Below are 18,708 nucleotides of genomic sequence, written 5' to 3'. Positions count from 1 at the left end.
TGATCTTCGTACACCTCTGGACCGAGGTGTACGGAGATTGGGCAAGACTAGAGAATGCGAGGTAGTTTACATTGTGAGGAGTATATATATATATATATATATATATATATATATATTAAAACAACATTTATAATCATTGTAGATGGCAACGTCATCAACTAACATGGAGGAAAAGATTGCATGCTCATACACGCTCTGCAAGTATCAAATCCTGTGCAAGCGTAGGATATGTAATGAGCATGTGCACAAGTACGGAAAGTTTGCTAGAGAAACCGTACAGAATTTGCGATATGACTCCTATGGAACGGGCATTGATTTCCGCGACATAGCACCTACATCTGAGAGAGAGAGAAAAAAGATTATGCGTGAAGGTCCGACCAATATAGAGCCATGGATGGAAGCAGAAAAGGGTTTACAAAAAGAAGACGACGGCATGGAGGAGATGCTGGATGCCTTCTTCCAGACAAGCGAGGAGAACGCGAATGAAGCAGCACCAAAAACCGTGTGCCTATCTCCTGAAGACATGTTGAGGAAGTTGGCACGTCAACCAATCTATGAAGGCGCCAAAATATCTGTGCTTCGTACTTGTCTGGCGTTTTTGAATCTTCAGTCAGTGTACGGGTTGTCAGATGCAAGCGTCACTGCTTTGTTTAGGTACGTAATTTACAAAATGTGGCTTAAACAGGTTAAACAGGTGGCTTAAACAGGTTTAATTTAATGTGGCTTAAACAGGTTATTGCGGGAGAAACTTCTCCCGGTTGGCGGTTTGAAAGTAAGCTTCACACGGTTTGAGATGTTTTTGTTGGATGTGAACTGGTTCAAGGTGATTACTTCTGGTCGCAATGCAACGGTACGCAGAGATGGAAACAAGCTTGTGCAAATAGATTCTACAAAGACTTGGACAGATGCAAGCGACACATTTGCTCTCCCCGAACATTGCGAGCAAGTGGTCTTTGTACCTGACCCTGGAGAGCGACAATGGTGGTTTGTGGTTCAGGTTGCTCCAAGAAATAAACAAGTATTTGAAGGGCAAGATCTCCTGGAGGAAAGTCAGTTAGACGACGTCCATACTACTGTGAAATTAGATGAGATGGACAAAGGTATGGCAGAGGAAGCTAACAGATATACGAGGGATGATGGAGACGAGCCAAAATTGACACTTGTAGATGAAGATGCAATGGATGAAGACAATCTTCCAGAACGAGTTGGGGCAGAGTCATGTTTGCAATTAGAGATAGACGATGATACGGTGCAAGATCTTATCGATGATGCCTCACTCGTCGAGGCCTAGGCCTGTAAGTGTTTGTGTGAAGACTTTGATTTAAAATTAAGCTTAAAGTTAATTTAAACAACTGTGTTCTGACGCTTTATTTTACTTTCTTTGTGCAGGACTTTAGTATGGCAGACGAGATTCCAGATCCCGCTTCCATGAGTACAGCTGTATTCATGGGCTTCGTTACACGGATGACGCCTGCTCAGATGGCAGAGGCTTCTCAGTACTGGGTAGCCAGAGGCACGGGTACTACGCCTCGGGGCTTCACACCCGAGGGACCGATGCCTAGGGGGGGGACGCCTACAGGGTTCAGGACGCCTATGGGTACGACGCCTTCTTCTCCCATCACGGCCGCTTCGACACCGAGGAGTGGGACAGAGGCGGGTACGTCCTCATCTCCGCAGCACAGGCGCATTCGCCGATCTCGACGATCGTCAGTTAGTGGTGGTGGTTGCTGTGGAGGAGGGTCCACAGATGCTTCGACCCCTCCTCACTCACGACCCCCGTCTTACCCAGGCACACCTCTCGACACGCCTCTTGGCACACCTCGGACACCTTGGGGGGCACAGGATCCTAGTGCCTCCAAGCTCTATACTGTATGGGGAGATGGTTCTGTTGACATGGATAGAGTCGGGACTAAGATGCGACAACGGATTCGCCAGCACGTGGAGCTGCAGTTTTCTACCAGCATTCTGACGTCTTGGGATCAGCAAGACAAGGAAAAAGTCACTTACATAGTGGAGACCATCCTGAGAGAGTACCAACCTGCTCCGGGTTCTACCGTTGTTTCGGCGCGGTGGATCAAGGGTGTTGCAGGGGACACCATCAAACATCGACGAGATGCAGCTCGGAAGGCTTTCAGGACCGGCTCGTTGAAGCCTTCGGGCATCCCACACGAGACGTGGCTGCAGATCAGGGAGGATGAGCGGACAGCGGCCACGCGGTTCAGACAGCAGCGTGAGGCCGCGCAGGTACGACAGATGACTAGGGGGACATCTCATCTTGGTAGCGAAGGCTTCGACACCTTTCGCTATGAGTTTGTGAGTTTCTAATCCAATCTTAACTATGGCGTTTTTTAAAACGCAATGAATCATGTATTCTTATTACTTTGATTTTTGTATAAACGCAGAATCTTGCGATGCATCGAGCTCCATCACGCGAGGAGGAGTCAGATGGATATCGCAGAGGTATCTATGATGTACTGAATGATCTTGAAGCTTCTGGAGAGCCTGTAGACTGGGAGGCCTTACAGTCTCGCTGATCGCTTAAGGTGAGACGTTAATATGTGTGAGTTGATTTAATTAAATCAGTATATGTGAAGTAATATCAATACTAGTTTTGTGAGTTGTCCTATGTGCAGGTTGCGACGCCTAGTCATTAGTGGACCAAATTTCATCTATATGATTTGTGAGACACAGACACGCTTTTTTGTCTCTTTTTTGTCTCTTTTTTGTACAAACAGTTAGTGTTCAGACAGTTATTGTTTCCCTTATGGTTATGATTATTGTCATTGTCATTGTATAGACAGATATTGTTTCTCTTTCTGGTTATGCTTATGGTTATTGTTAATTTTGTTTATGGTTATGGTTATCTGCATTATGGTTTTGATCAAAGTGGTTATAGCCGGTTATGGTTTTAAGTTATGGTTATGCTTTTAAGTTATGGTTATGGTTCGTTATGGTTATGCTTTTAAGTTATAGTTATGATTTTAAGTTATGGCTATGCTTTTCAGTTGGTACGGTTGTCTTTCATTGGCCTTAAATCTCATGTGAGATCCTACATGGATAGCATGTAGGAGGCGTATACATGATATGGTTTTTTTTGAAAAGTTTATGTAAAAACAAAGGGAACTCTGTCAAAATTTCTGCACGCGGGAGCATGGTTGATATTTTGGTGTTGGTCACTTTCTTGGGCAGAGGGCAGGAAGTCTGGCTGTGGCTGTGTCCATTTGTTAACTGGGCACAGGCTAGGCTACCTGCCCTCTACCCAAGAAAAAAAATTTATGCTATGGTCGTCGCTATATGCCTCGCTATGCCCGTCGCTATGAGCGTCACTATCCGCGTCGCTAATAGCGACTGGTTTCACAGCGACGCATATAGCGACAGGCATAGCGACGGGCAGCGTCGATATATGCGTCGATAACACCTGTTTTTATTGTAGTGTGGTGGGTACACCTTATCATGCATACACCTGGTTGGCTCTTCAGATGGCATACACTCTGTACTTCTTGAATCACCATGCAAGTCTCTGACTATCATAGCCTTGGCATCCATATCCTCTACCCCTTCAAGTGGAAGCAAGTTGGAGTACTTGATCTCCAAAGCTTGAAAGCCAATTTTCTCTACCTGGTCTTCAAGTACTTCTTCTATTATCATATCACTGGGTAAACATGATACAAAGCTGGTCCCTACCTTGTTTCTTGGTAGGTTGACATCGTTTGAATCTAGTAGCATAGGGTCGGCTTCCTCTTCTTCAATCCACATCCCTCGAGCTTCACTATGTGCCTCTGTACAACATGGTACAAGAGCTCCTGATTTACAACCAGCCACCACTTCTGGAACACTCTGAGGCTCTTCAACATGATCAGGGCTATATGAAGATAACAGATTAGTTGCATGAATGGTATGAGCGAAGTAGAGTAGAGTGGATGGCTTGGAGAAATGTCTTGAATGACACTGAGCAAAAGTGTATTGTGGATGAACTAAAGGCTGATTTACATGGAACAAGGATCTACTTATTGGTGGCTGGATCAAAAGAATAATGTAGTTACTAGGGCTCAAGGTATAGACCAACCTCTGGCGATTCAGGCTCCACCTCAAGTCATTCAGAAACCCACAAGAAAGAAGGCTCTAGATAAAAGAAAACAATGACATCCACATGGTGTTCATATTTGCAAGCCAATGCACAATCATAGAGAGCTGAGAGGCCTAACCTCACCTGGAAAGAAGTATGGTGCACTAGGGAGGGTTTCGCAAAAGAGCGAGCTGGAAGGGAAAAGGGTGGATTCAATTCCATTCCCAAGGGTCATTTTCAGCAACACATCTGAAATTTTGGAAATATTCCAAAATTCAAAGAAAGTGGGGAAGGAAATGTAGTCACTGGGAACAAACCATAGTCAAAAGATAGACCATAAGTGGGAATTGGTGATTATCGATCCTAATTATTGCAATCATTGTATAAGAGATAGTTAGCTACAATCCCAATCCACCTCACCTATAAATAGGGCCCATTCCTAATTTGGCAAAATCTATTGTGTCTATTGGAGTCTATTTTCATTGCTGGAGCTAATTGTACTCTTATACTCTTTTGACATTAGCTCAGAGCATTCATTGGCTCATACTGTTTTATTTGTTATCAATTGTACTTTCCTTATATGAATATATATCAGTCTCGCATTTCCACTTTAGTTGAGTCTTTTTTTGATCTAGTGCCTCAAGTCTACTTGCATGATTGGTTTAACTAGCTCTAATAATCCAACTTGGAAAAGATGTCAGAAGTGACCAACTCATTCAAGAGGGATTCTAAGTCCCATATGACAGAGGTATCAAGTAATATTTCTTGAAGTATGTGACCTGACCAACTCATTCAAGAGGGATTTCAAGTCCCTTATGACAGAGGTATCGTATAATATTTTTTGGAGTATGTGACCTAAAAGTGAAAGAAGGCAAGCATATTGAAGAGCTTATGAGATTATTGGATGAGGCATTTTAGGATTGTATGCCAACAAGTGAAGTTATGCATGTCATATTTGAGACATCAAATGAAGTAATAGATAATATAAATCTTGATAACATAGGGACACATGCTGAAATTTTGGATACTAGAGGGGGTGAATCTAATCCACCATGATTTCTAGCTATGTGGGGGCCCTCTCCACTATTTGGCATGGGCATTTTCAAATGGGATTGACGATGGGGTTCATTCGGGCCGTCAAATGCATTATTGTAGTGTTGAGGCTTGTAGGGCTTCTTAGTGTAGGGACACATGCTAAAATTTTGGATACTAGAGGGGGTGAATCCAATCCACCGTGGCTTCTAGCTACGTGGGGAGTGTAGGGCTTATTAATGTTGCCATATGATCTACGAGGATATTATGATTCTTAAGGTCTTTGTCAGATTTTTTTCTTGCCTTTCAATAGAGGGGAATGGATTAACACTCTTGACATATGCCCTTCTGGTTATATGTGAATTCCATCCATGATTCCAATCAAGTTGACAAATGCTGCAGGATATGCAGGTTCAAAGGGGTGCATGTCATGCACTGACACGTTTACTACGCCATAAATATGAGGTAAATATACCTTTTCTCATGTATAGACATGGATGTCGACATGTACATATTGTCACACTTGTTGACAACTTATGATGCATATATTCTCCATCTGGGAGTGCAGCCTTGATGATGACACTACACTATGAGAGATCGTGGTGTTTACCGCGGGCCATTACCACAAAACAAGAGAGAGGAATTCAAAATGAGGAGAGAGAAATCCTTTTGTTGTTCAAGCAGCAATTTACTGCCTGTATTACCGCGCGCATTTCCGTGAATATTGCAGCGCCCATTACCGCTAAAGCCATAGACCCCCTTTCCCCTCCTTCTCCCCCCGCGGGTTACCATTTAAATCCAATACAACTCAAAATGTATTTACACACTACAGCTCCGACACTCTCCAGAATGCTTGCTCACTTCACTTAATCTCTCTTTCACTCGAAAAATTCTATACATAAATCATTGAACTCACAACAAAACCATTACAAATACTATTCATAAGCACATAACGAAACATTTGCAAATTAATCATATACTACACCAAGTGAAAGAATGGAGAGTTTTATTAATTCTCATCTTGTATAAGATTTCTACAAGCACTAGGATCCATATTTAGACCCATAGTATTCAAATCAATAAACAAGTTTAGATATTCTTTCTCCTCTCCATCACCTCCTGTAGAATCATCATCGCTTTCTCCCTCTTCCTCCTCCTCAAGATGACTATTTGCAAGGCTTGGCTGACCTTCTTCAACTTCTACTACATCTTCCTCTGCATCTTGTGGTGATGGTATGATGGGATCAATTACTGGCTCAATGTCCATCTTTGCAAAGATAGATCTACCCCGCGGCGTGACTGGAATGACATACCAAAGTCTTCGTTGATATATACATGGCACATAAAAGACCTATACGTCACACACAAAGAATAAGATGATATACATATATTAAATTTTTAATTTAAGTTAATTGCACATAGCCTAAATTACCTGCTCGCAACTACTAGGATACACCAAGTTGTCAGTTTTTCCCCGATGGAATTGGGTGGAATCCACCATAATGAGCCCATTTTCATGTCTTTTGACCTCACCCGCAAACCATTGGCACTCAAAGAGGAATTTGTGAAAAGATCTGAAATCCACTTTGATTATTCTCTCTATAGTACCACAATATCTAACCTCATCTGTTGCTATGTCAAAGTTTCCCATCACGCCACAATCATTGGTGGTCCGACGCTCATCTATCTTGCGGGTGCAAAAATGTCGGCCTTCGGACCAAATGGAGTTGAAAATGAGACCCTACAATCACAATGCATAAGAGGTTACATTGCATTTTATTAAGTGATTTGTATACATGCATACGTAACATATACACACTCACCTTGCGCAAGCATCCTCGCGCATACTCCCATTCTTTAGGGCTTATTTTTTCTCCTTGTGCTTTGGCATTCGTCATGGCATTATGGATCCACTTTACTTGAATCAAATCAGGACATTTTGCAAGCTCTTTAGGAAAAGGAGGTGCACGTCTACCTCCATGGGACCTCTTCCATGCATCTCTATCCCTTTCTCTAGCTGCGCGAGCTTCCAAGTACATATTGACCCATTTGGTCATGATAGTGGCACTGAGTAAACAGTAGTTGTTGACTATGGCATGAAACTCTATATCCATGACCAAGAGTGAGCCTTTTCAACTGGGAATGGTTGAGTGCTTCCTAGGATCCTCTTCTTCACTCCATAGACGAGGCAATGATAGATCCACTGTGATGAGATACTGTGAGACATACACAAATGCCTCTTGCACCACCCAACCTTCTTCCATGCTCGCCTGAAAACATTAAAACCACATATTTTTTATTAGTAACTCCATAGCGTATAAATGCTATCTATATTGTATTGATTTTGCATACCTCCGGTTGTAACCTCAATCTAACAAAATCCTTTAAAGTCTTCAAGAATCTCTCCAAGAAGAACATCCATCTAGAGTGAACCACCCCACAAATGGCAATCTCCTCAACAAGGTGAAGCAATAGGTGTATTTGGCTAACAAGGATTGTACGTGGGAATGCATCCTCAATAGCACACACTGCCTCTACTGCTAGCTGATGGGCTACTGGTATGGCTTCTACTTCTATCTCCTTGGAGCTCACAAATCTACAGAGCACAAATAATATAGTAGATGAAAAAAAAATCCATTGTTCATGCATGCACAACATGATATAGTACTTGAAAAAAACCCATTACCTCACAATCTCACCCACTTTGAATATTGCAGCCTTCACCTTAGTGTCCCCATAACCACTAATAGTTATGGGAAGTACAAACTACAAACAATAAAACATCTTAGTGAATGTCAACCTATATATAAGGATACATAGACACCATAAACTGTTCTACTCTTACCTCAAGGATTTTATGCCAATCATGGGATCTCAATCCATACAATTGAGTGGAGCCACCCTTTTGGTTTTTGTGAAAGCACCTTTGAGTGACCGCATATATCCCGTTGGAGTTCTAATGGATGCAATAACTTACTTTGTCCGCTCTTGGTCTGCCTTTGACAGTATCCACGGTGCTTTTGGGAGAATCATCTTTCCCCGCTCCCCCATGCGGGGTGTGGCTAAAGGGGGGAGACATCTCATGGCTCTTAAATCTTCCCTAACACCCATGAATCCTTCTTGCCAATTATGTGATCCCATATAGCTTGCCCAACATTTTTGAATACATGCATAGGGTCCAATAAGTGCTGAATTTTCAACGAAGCCCAATAGGGGAGCGACAAGAAGATTGAGTACCTCGACATACCCTTTGGCAACCCATTGGGAGGCAGTGAGGTACCATGATGCTCCTCCCAATGATTTGCCCTATCAGCCATGTTCCAATGGAACGACTGCACTCCATTGATAGGGGGAGAATATCTACGATGTGAAGGAGGCAGGAAGTGATGGTTGTTGGGATAGATCACCTTCCCAAGAAGAGGAGGTCTCTCTCTCACAAATTAAGGAAGAGCCACAAGTGGGACATCCACTATGTCCAGATGTTGCCAATCCTACCAAGAGGTAAACAAATGTTACACATGAGATGATAAACCTAAATTAAAGAGTACAATTAACATGTGCATACTTACCAGATACCTCTCCAAATCCTGGGTAATCATGCATGGTCCACATGAGGATGCACTTGATGACGGCTTTGCGGTCTCGTGGTGGCCATGAAATGTCAATGACATCTATGCCTCTCCATAGTTCTTGAAGCTCATCAATAAGCGGCTATAGATATACATCCATGTTTTTTACCTTATGCTTTCATGGAATGAGAAGTGATAGTAAAATGTTTCCCTTTTTTGTTCCCTCCCAAGGAGGAATATTGTAGTTTACAACCACCACCGGCCAAGTGCTCCATGAAGTAGAGCGGTGCCCAAATGGATTCACTCCATCACGAGCTAACCCAATCCTCAAGTGACGAGGCTCATCCCTAAACTCTGGCCATGTGTCCTCTATGTGATTCCACGCTGGTGAGTCAGCTGGCACTCTCATAATACCATTTGTGGAGCGATTTTTTGCATGCCAACTCAAAATCTCGCTCGTACCCTTCGATCTAAACATGTGTTGGATGCGAGGGATGAGTGGAAAATGCCTCAAAATTTTACGTGGAATTCTGTTGCTCTGCATTCTTTCTTTGTACCTAAGCTCCCCGCACGATGGACATGTGTCACAGTCGGCATGCTCATTACGAAAGAGTACACAATCATTCACGCAAGCATGAATACGATCATAATCCATCCCTAATACAGTCACCACTTCACGTGCTTTTCGTCTATTCTCTGGCATGTGATTGCCAGCTGGCAGCATCTTTCCTAGCAACCTATCACATGAAGAAAGTACATTAGAAGCTAATTTATGCAATTTTTCAAGCATCCTTCACAATCTGTATACATACCTCAAAAGTGCGTCGACACTAGCATGCTCCATCCAAACATCGCCTGAAGGTTAAGGACTTTGAGAGATGCCCTTAAAATGGAGTAAGAGCATCTATCATATAGTGCGGTGTGTGACGAATCGAGTAGCTCACTCCTCGTTGTTTCGGAAGCTTCTTCGCATGCACACTCTGGTTCATGCTCCTCCTCTCGTGCAAGGAGATCCTCAACCATTCTATGAAAATGGTCATCTTCTGCATCCACGTAAGGAGATGGGTTGTGGTCACTCGTAGAGGGAGCAGCAGTTGGCTGATTTGATGTGCTTCCTCCCTCTCTAATGGATTTCTGGCGCATGCGCTCTTCCACCCTCCTTTCCCCTCCTCCACCAACCACACGCCAATGAGGTGTGACGTTAATAGCCGCTACAATTCGCGGATCATTTGTTTCCATCCGTGCACACTTGCGAGGATCGTCCCATAGTCCATAATCTTCTACATGGCTCAAGCATATCCGTCGAAGTCGAGCAATGGCGCATTTGCACCGCACGCATGGGCATGGTAATCGCTCGACCAACCACCGTGATCTATCCGGTTCAGTGGACGGGCCAAAATCATCCCAAGCAACCTACATTAATAAATTACACACACTAATTAAAATCAAATTACCAAAAAATGTTAATAAAATATCAGTAAAAAGTAAAAATAAATAAATTTAACATGCATGGTAATTAAAACTTTTAGGTAAAAATGTCATTTTCAAAGTACTAGGAATACTTTTATTTTATATACATTTTATAAAAAACATAGTACCAATAGATTTTGGAAATCAAGAGTGTGTGCATTATTCTAATGCACACACTAATTAGTGTAAGTAAAGACACACCAAAACCTAAATTTGTTAATTATTAGTTACTTGCAAAATCTAAACTTGGTAAATTTTGTTAAATTTATTACTTGCAAAACCTAATATGTTAAATTTGGGATTGGCCATGCACACACCACACTATTTATTGTGTGATTAGTGTGTGCATTGACCAATGTGATTGGACAATGCGCACACTATTTAGTGTGTGATTAGTGTGTGCATTGGTCAATTCGATTGGCCAATACACACACTATTTAGTGTGTGATTAGTGTGTGCATTGGTCAATTGGTGATTGGCCAATGCGCACACTAATTAGTGTGTAATTAGTGTGTGCATTGGTCAATTGGATTGGCCAATACACACACTATTTAGTGTGTGATTAGTGTGTGCATTAACCAATGGGATTGGCCAATGCACACACTAATTAGTGTGTAATTAGTCAAATTACACACACTAATCTCGAACTAATTAGTGTGTACGTTGGTGTGTAATTAGTCCAATTACACAAGCCAATGCACACACTAATTAGTGTGTGCACAAGCCAATTACAATAGCCAATGCAAGTAATAATTAGTGTATGTTAACACACACTAATTAGTGTGTGTACAAGCCAATTACACAAGCCAATGCGCACAGTAATTAGTGTATGTTAACACACACTAATTAGTGTGTGCACAAGCGAATGCACACAGTAATTAGTGTATGCACAAGCCAATGTACACACTAATTAGTGTATGTTAACACACAGTAATTAGTGTGTGCACAATCCAAGCCAATTACACAAGCCAATGCACACACTAATTAGTGTATGCACAATCTAATGCACACACTAATTAGTGTATGTTAACAGACACTAATTAGTGTGTGCACAAGCCAATTACACAAGCCAACACTAGTTATGTTAAATTAAACAGTAATCAACACAAAAACATAACATACCTCCATGATTAAGTCGTAGGTGACGTATTAGGCCCCAATGGCCGTCCAAGTGATCGCGCAATCGGTCACACTAATCATAAACACAATAATGTCTTATTAGTCAATACAAACACTAATATCTTATTAGCACTCAAGGCTTTGCAAGACTCTTTTATAGGTTGTAGACACACCTTAAATTCTTTCCACATTGGATTCTTTCAACATTGGATACTATAGAGAATCCAATGTTTGAAAAAAATCAATGTGAAAATTTTTAATCATATATTCGAATTTTTATACCCTGGTTTAATATTTGTCGTAATAAATGCAGACCATGTCTTCTTCTTCCACACCACGCTTTCGCAGCATTGAGGATTTCATGGCGGACGGGATGTCATATCCCGACGCTCTCTCTGCCTATCATTCACAGCTGTCACCTCATCAGTCATCATCAGGGTTCGGCTAGTTTCGTGACGCTCTTGGTGGGTCCGCTGCCGTGCCTGTGACCGATCCAGATTTGGAGAGGGCATTGCGTCTTCAGACTGAGTGGTCAGGTTCGCAGCAGACCCTTACGCAGCGCTATTCACCAGCATAGCTAGCATCTTTTGGATTATCAGAGGTCTCTAATCCGACTGGTGGAACTCCGTACCTGCAAAGTTTTCCAGCTACAGCTCCAAGTTCATCTTTTTCTTCACAGGGTCCAACGCCCCAGGGTCCGACGCCGTTGGGTGCGACGCCATAGGGTCCGATGCCACGGGCGTCTACCTATCCCACCTTCTGCCCCAGATTCACGTCTGTGCTCTTCTGGCAGTCAGCACTAGGGCAGCTTGCGCGCTAGCGCCGGTTGATCTCGACGAGGGAGCGGAGCTAGTTGTGGTTCTGGGGGGGGGGGGGGGGGGGGGGGGGGGGGAGTACTACAGATTCTGCTCCACAGTCACCGCTGCCTGCTCCAGCAGAAGATGAGGACCATGACATGCCTTCACCAGATGCCCGCGGGCTATACTACCAGGTTCATAGAGGAGGTATGGTGGATCTCGAGACAGTGCAGGGCAGGAGATTCCGCACACACGTCAACCAATTAATCCACTCCACATATATCAATTGTTTTCTCAAATTTGATCAGCAAGATCCCTACAACCTCACATATATAGAGACAACCATACACATGCGTTTCCCCAACCCTGAGGGGCAACAATTCTCAAGGCAATGGTTGCAAGAGCATGTCAAAACATTTCTCAAGAACAAAAAATCTAGTGTGAGGAGAGCTGCAAAGAAGACAATGGAGTCTCCAGAGCATAGCTATCGGCCAAGAAATGTCCATGATGTGGAGTGGGAGACAGCTATGGAAGAGAAAGAGGACGAAAGGGCAACGGGTGCGAGGATGTATACGCGTCAAGTTGAGGACAAATCCCATCAGACTCCTACGCATTATGGTTCGGGAGGAAAAACGGCTTGGAAAGACAAATATGTAAGTAAAAATATTAATATTATTGTAAAAAATCTAATGTTTTTCATTTAATTAATTGGTTGCTATTTTTTGTCAGTATAACATTACCATGAGTCGCCCGACCAGAGATGTGCAGAGATATAGAGAGAACCATACCGAGTATCAAACTTGGTGTTGGTTGTTTGAAAATCAAATGATCTCTCAAGAGGAGTTAGAAAATGCGTGCAGAAGTCTGCAACATGTAACTTTAATATTATTTAAATTATCAAATTGTTGATTTTATATCAAATATTAAATAACAAAGTGTTAATTGTTTCTTTTTCTGGTTTTGCAGAGTCAAGGAGTTCCACGCGAAATGCCGCCATCTCCCCCAGGAGCATCCTCTATTTTGTATATGCGGGCCCCGCTTGCCCTATCCCACATGACCATACTCTATTTTGTACACGCGAGCTTTTTTTGCCCTTTATGTAAATGCAATACCTATCATTTTTTGGCTCAATACCTTCCCCAATTGTAATTCCACTTATATAAATAAAATTATCAATCTTTTTTTGGCTCAATGTATTGTCCAATTGTGATATTTTGTTGTAATTAATAATAATTTTGTAAAATATCTTAAATAAATAAAAAAATAGATGACCTTTTGGATGGTCCTGCAAAGGACAATCCAAACGGTCATCTGTTTTTTTATAATAAACCCGTCTGCGGTAATGCTGGCAATAAAAACTGCGCGGTAACTGTCGCGGGTATTTCTGCAGTAAATAACGCGGTAATAGGTGCGGAAATATAGCTGCAGGCATTACCGCGTATGTTACCGCTAGACCATTACCGCAAATGTTGCCGCAATATTTTTCGCATACGGGAAATTTCATATTACAAATTTCATTGTTTTTGTGCGGTAATGTGAGCGATAATACTGCGCATATGTTATAGTGCTACTAGTGGCTTCTTCTTCTTCTATATAATGAATATTATGCTGCCATACTGTTTTTAAGCTAAGCTTATGCTATGGATGCACCCACTACAACAAAAAATAACAGCTTGAGGTGAAAGCTACCTAAATGTGAAAACTGGAGTGTGGCCACTACAAATGAATTGTAAGCTCTTATCAGCCATGCCTTTGGTGATAAAAGAAGTGATCCGATTAAATTTGGGATTGATCTGATTTTGCTTGGTATTTTTCATTTCAAATTAGTGGCATTTTTCAATCGAAAATGGGCTAAAAAAGGCCCAAAGTCGGGCCTAAATTTTATGAAAGGCATGAAAAGTGACACATCAGCACTTTGTTGTGGGGAAGAAAGGGGGTGGTTGCTTATACCAACAAAACCTCCAATTTTCCCGTTTCTTATGAATTCACTTCATATATAGTTTCTACTAGAGTGCAACAATGCTACTCCAACACAAGATATTTGGGCCTTTGTGAGTATAGATTAAGGATTCATTGCATCAAATTAGTGGTTTGTATCCATTGATCGAGTGCTGAAAACTTGTGCAAACAAGCTAGGGGTTATCAGAGTACTTATCAGCTATTTGTTTTAGTCCAATACACATGAGTTTTGATTAGGGTAATTGGGTGTCTTTGAGACAGGATCTTTCATGGTTGGAGTTTATCAGAGTACTTATCAGCTATTTGTTTTAGTCCAATACACATGAGTTTTGATTAGGGTAATTGGGTGTCTTTGAGACAGGATCTTTCATGGTTGGAGTTTATCATATTTCTCTTCACTTGATTTCCTTGAACCTCCATCGAATCATCTCCCGCCACGAACTCTCAGGGCAAGAGGCCCGGCGACTTCTCAATTGCACACTTCTTGACAATGTGTGTGAAACTGCCCACGGTATCCACTACAGCAAATGGCGTCCGATTTGCATGCTAACACATGGAGCATCAAAGGAATGAGCTTACACAACAAGTTTTAGATCTTTTCGCACCTGTGAAAAAGAGTGAGAAAATTGAGATTCACACCCACTGTGTGGGAAAACGACATTTTCATATGCGCAAGCGAGAAAAAATTGAGCGTGAAAATCTGATTTTCTATTGAAAAAAAAAATTATCACTCTTGGAACAGTCACGGCACCGTGACTGTTCCAAAAGTGAGTGGAAAAGTCAACTTTCACTATACAAAAGTTCATTTTTTTAATGAGAATTCTATTTTTTTAATCGTGAAACTTTTATACGTCATCCAAAATTCTTCGATGAAGTGTAAAAAGGAGTGGAAAAAGGGGCCTTTTTCTCAACTAGTGAAAAGTTCTAAAACTTGTAGTGTTATAAGTTACAGGCAAATATCCTCCATCTAGCATGCGTAAACTGCCATGTGAGTGGAATGTAGCCACTGCAGCAAAATTTCCCTTAGTAAGCGCTAGTAACCTGTTACAGAAATATGGGCCTCTCGTGTCCATGCCCTTAGGCCTACGAAGTAGAAAGTTCGCGTGGCTTCACTCTCTATAAGTTAGTTTTTCTTTTTAAAAGGGACGCTGGAGCCCGGTTTCTTGAAATAGTTCCGTTGCGAAGAGAAGTTTTTGCATTTGAAAGTAGAAACCGAGCTGTGGCTATGGCGAGCACTGGAGACGACATCGACGATGCAGACAAGAGGAACGACGGTGAGCAGCCTCCTCGCACCGACGAGGAATCCATGGAAGGTTATCAGGGTCGTGTCGATGGTGAAGATCTACGTCAAGGCGAGCGGCCGCATCCTGAAATTGGCGTAGATGATCTCCAAGCACAAATTATTGGGGCGCATGTCTCGGATCCTGAGCAGCCTTTGAGGGGCAATATAGACATTAAAGGTAAGCGAAAGATGTCCGACATCGATCGCAACGTCGTTCCCGTTAGTGATACGCAGGCGGCCGGTACCAGCTCGGCTGCTGCCGAATTATTACAAGGGGGTAGACAAGCACAGTTACGGAGCGACCTCAGCCCTGACCATGGCAGCCTCAGAAACACGCGCCCTCGAACACAGAGACGACGTGAAGAGCCAGCTCGCAGCACACATGAGGAGTACAATCTACATCCTGCGAGGGCGCCACGGCCGCAGGCGCAGGCCCAGGCCGATATTAATCCTCTCCATTGGCTCCTTTCTCCACCCCATTCTGCTGCTAATTATAATTTATATCCGCCTAGCACGTTTTCTGAATGCTTTGGTGAGAACACTCCTGGTAACGAGCCTCAGTACATTCAATTCTCTGCTCAGGTAGCTCTTCAACCATAAAAGACTTTTGCTGGTAATGCTGCTCGCGATCTGTATCATCAATGGCTTGGTGCTAATATTGAACACTTTCCTGTTAAATCAGGGTCCGGCAGAACCTTGTGTAAACTTTAATGCTCGGTTGCAACAGAACTTAACTGCTTCTGAAATTCTGGCTCAGTTCCGTGATGATCAACATCTTTACGCTCCGCGTCCTGATCGATACTTACTTCCTGCTCGACCGCCTCCTATATTATACCATTCTCCGGCAGATCCGAATCCTCAATACTTTGCTGCTGCTCCGCCTCGTCCGTACTTTGGTCTTAATCAAGACATGCCAGAAGTTCAGTCGCGACTCGGTCCCGCTATTGCAGGCCTCCAGCAATATCGACATCGCGCCCCAAGGCCTCAGCCCCGGCCGCCCCTGCTCCGGCCCCGGCCCCAGCCCCAGCAAACTCGAGCAGTTATATACCCTACGACTGGTAGCAATATAATATCAAGGCCGCCATTAAGTGAGTTAGATCGAAGGCCCGCATTAACTCGCCCCTGGATTGCTGATCCTCGCAGTGTATTGTCCCCCTTTCAACAACGTCCCGATCTCGAGCAAACACGAACTACTCCGCTACAGCAGAACAATAGGGACAGGTTCGTTTGGTTTGTCTGGTTGGTTCGTTTGGTTGGTTCGTTTGATTAATGTTCCGAGCGAATCAAGCACGTTTTCGTTTACTATTCTGCAGACATCAGAGCTTGTATAATCAAGGCATAGCCAATATGGTACAAAACGAGACATATCGCGCCAGTGCTGTTCGCGCTAATTACGAGCAAACAGTAGAACATCACGTTAATGATCGGCTTCCTCAAGATCAATTCATGGAAGCGCGTCCAATTACTTTAGCAACACAGAACTACATTCCCGCAACGACAACCAGTATGAGTCCAATTTATTGGCCCGCACCTCGTCGACCCGCTGGCAGGCAGCTAGATATAGACATGCAGCTCGTGGATGAACTGCTCACTGAATTAGCTCAAACTCAACGGCAAAACTCCATCCTGCCTTCTAATCAAGCATCAACAAATCGAAGGGATCGAAGTACTTAGATTAATAAGGACAGGTTTGGCTATTTTTTGAGATAAATTGCTTGCGATTCGGATCTAAGCCAATGAGAAACGTTTTGAATTTTTATTCGGATACATCTGCAGAGTGAGCGATGGAGAAGACTAGTGTTCCGATAAAGAGAGCCATAATCCCCATATAAGAGGACTTGCAGGAAGCTAGCTGGAATGCAGCAGAGGAAGGAGATTTCTGCCACACGTGATCAGATGAGTTTCAACAGAGGAAGAAGTTTTCTGCTGCTGCATTACTTCCTATAAGCGCCTTGTCTCCACCTGTCATTAAATTCAACCTTTCAACAAATTAATCTAATAATTCGTGCCTGGCTATATGCAATCAGATTGAGAATCAAAGAAACATTAATCCTATGAAGGCGAATTTTGCAAAAGCAAGGTTCGTCAGTTTTTGATAGTTGCCTAGCTACTCGAACATTAGCTGATCGTCTGCTTCCAAAGTGCGCCATCTGTTTGTGCAACCTACTCCGAATTTTCAGGACTTTTGAATCACATTTCAGCATTCGACGTGCTTTTAATTACGCCACTGTTAGAGACTTTTAATGGCGCGATTTTAGAGACGTGCTTTTAATTACGCCACTGTTTTGCCTATCTGTATGCATTCCATGACCCAGCAGACTCTTCTTTATCAATATCAATGGTCTTGCATACCCAGCGTTGTGCATAGCCTTGTAATCAAGACCAGTTTAAGCAGCCAAATCACAGGAATATGGCAGGCGATACAAGCTTGGGCAGCGATGAGTGATCATACATAAATTAATAGCCTGCCTATCTAATTTAGACCATGATGAGAGGTACTCAGTGAGTGAAAAGTAATAATTGCTTTCCCCGGCTAATAATTGTGCATGATGTACATTCTATCATTAATAGCACTCTCCTATAAATCTTGTATTAAGAAGGGGAAGTGGCATATTAAAGGTTGATGATCGTGTTCACTAATTTGCATTCCCAAAGTTCCACTCTGCATTGAAATTAATCTAATGAAGAAGTCCGAACGTTTTGTAAAGTTTTTGTTCTTGATCCATAATTTGGTTTTGTTTTGTGTACATTCTTGGGACTAGAGACAAGGTTTTGAGATCTAAAAGTTCCAATTGGATCAGACAGAAGCCTAATTTGAACCAGATTGAAGCCTAATTGGAAGTTTGGAGAACGAGAGATTTCTACCTCATGGATGAAGATTGGCCAAATATTCGCTCTGTTGGAACTAAATACTTAGTCCTTCGATATGAAAGAAAGAGAGCTGCATTCCCATCAGCTACAATGGAACATCTTTTGGAGAACTACTCCAAAAGATATAAAAAAATCGTGCAAAAATCTTCATGGTCTTTGAAAGCTTTAAATTTGGTTTGTTTTCCACATAAATTTGGTTTAAATTTGGCAATTGATCGTTGGAGAGAAGAGCACTATCCCATTGCCACCACCATACGCCGATCATAATTACATTTGCAAAAAGATAATCCTTGAGCCCCTCCCTTGGTGTTCAGCTGACGTATGAGTTTGCCGCTCTAGAATCGATTCAAAACACGCTTATGGAAAAAATATACCACAACCTGTTCCTTCAACACATTAGATTGGATTAGATTTAAGTACTATCATGCAACATAGTGGAAGGGGAGCTAGTACTCCCAAGCATATAAGCACAATTGCAACATCTTTAGAATACAAAAAGAACATATTTAAGACCCATGGGCTAGAGGTCACAAAAATGTTGGT

The 18,708-nt window shown here is 42.5% G+C and overlaps 1 protein-coding gene across 1 annotated transcript; it reads left to right on the top strand.

Annotated features, from left to right (window-relative positions):
• The first annotated feature begins 15,097 nt into the window (after positions 1-15,097).
• On the top strand, positions 15,098-18,029 carry LOC147429720 (uncharacterized). The gene is made up of 4 exons (XM_086495270.1): positions 15,098-15,876; positions 15,977-16,515; positions 16,608-16,982; positions 17,071-18,029. Exons 1-3 carry the CDS (start codon positions 15,238-15,240, stop codon positions 16,966-16,968), a joined length of 1,539 nt encoding a protein of 512 aa, XP_086351396.1. The 5' UTR covers positions 15,098-15,237; the 3' UTR covers positions 16,969-16,982; positions 17,071-18,029.
• The last annotated feature ends 679 nt before the right edge of the window (positions 18,030-18,708 follow it).

Source organism: Adiantum capillus-veneris, chromosome 22, assembly GCF_014529385.1.
Source record: "Adiantum capillus-veneris isolate H3 chromosome 22, ASM1452938v2, whole genome shotgun sequence".
NCBI lineage: Eukaryota > Viridiplantae > Streptophyta > Polypodiopsida > Polypodiales > Pteridaceae > Adiantum > Adiantum capillus-veneris.
Note: the sequence above shows the minus strand (reverse complement) of the source record. Positions and strands in the feature narration are given on the sequence as shown.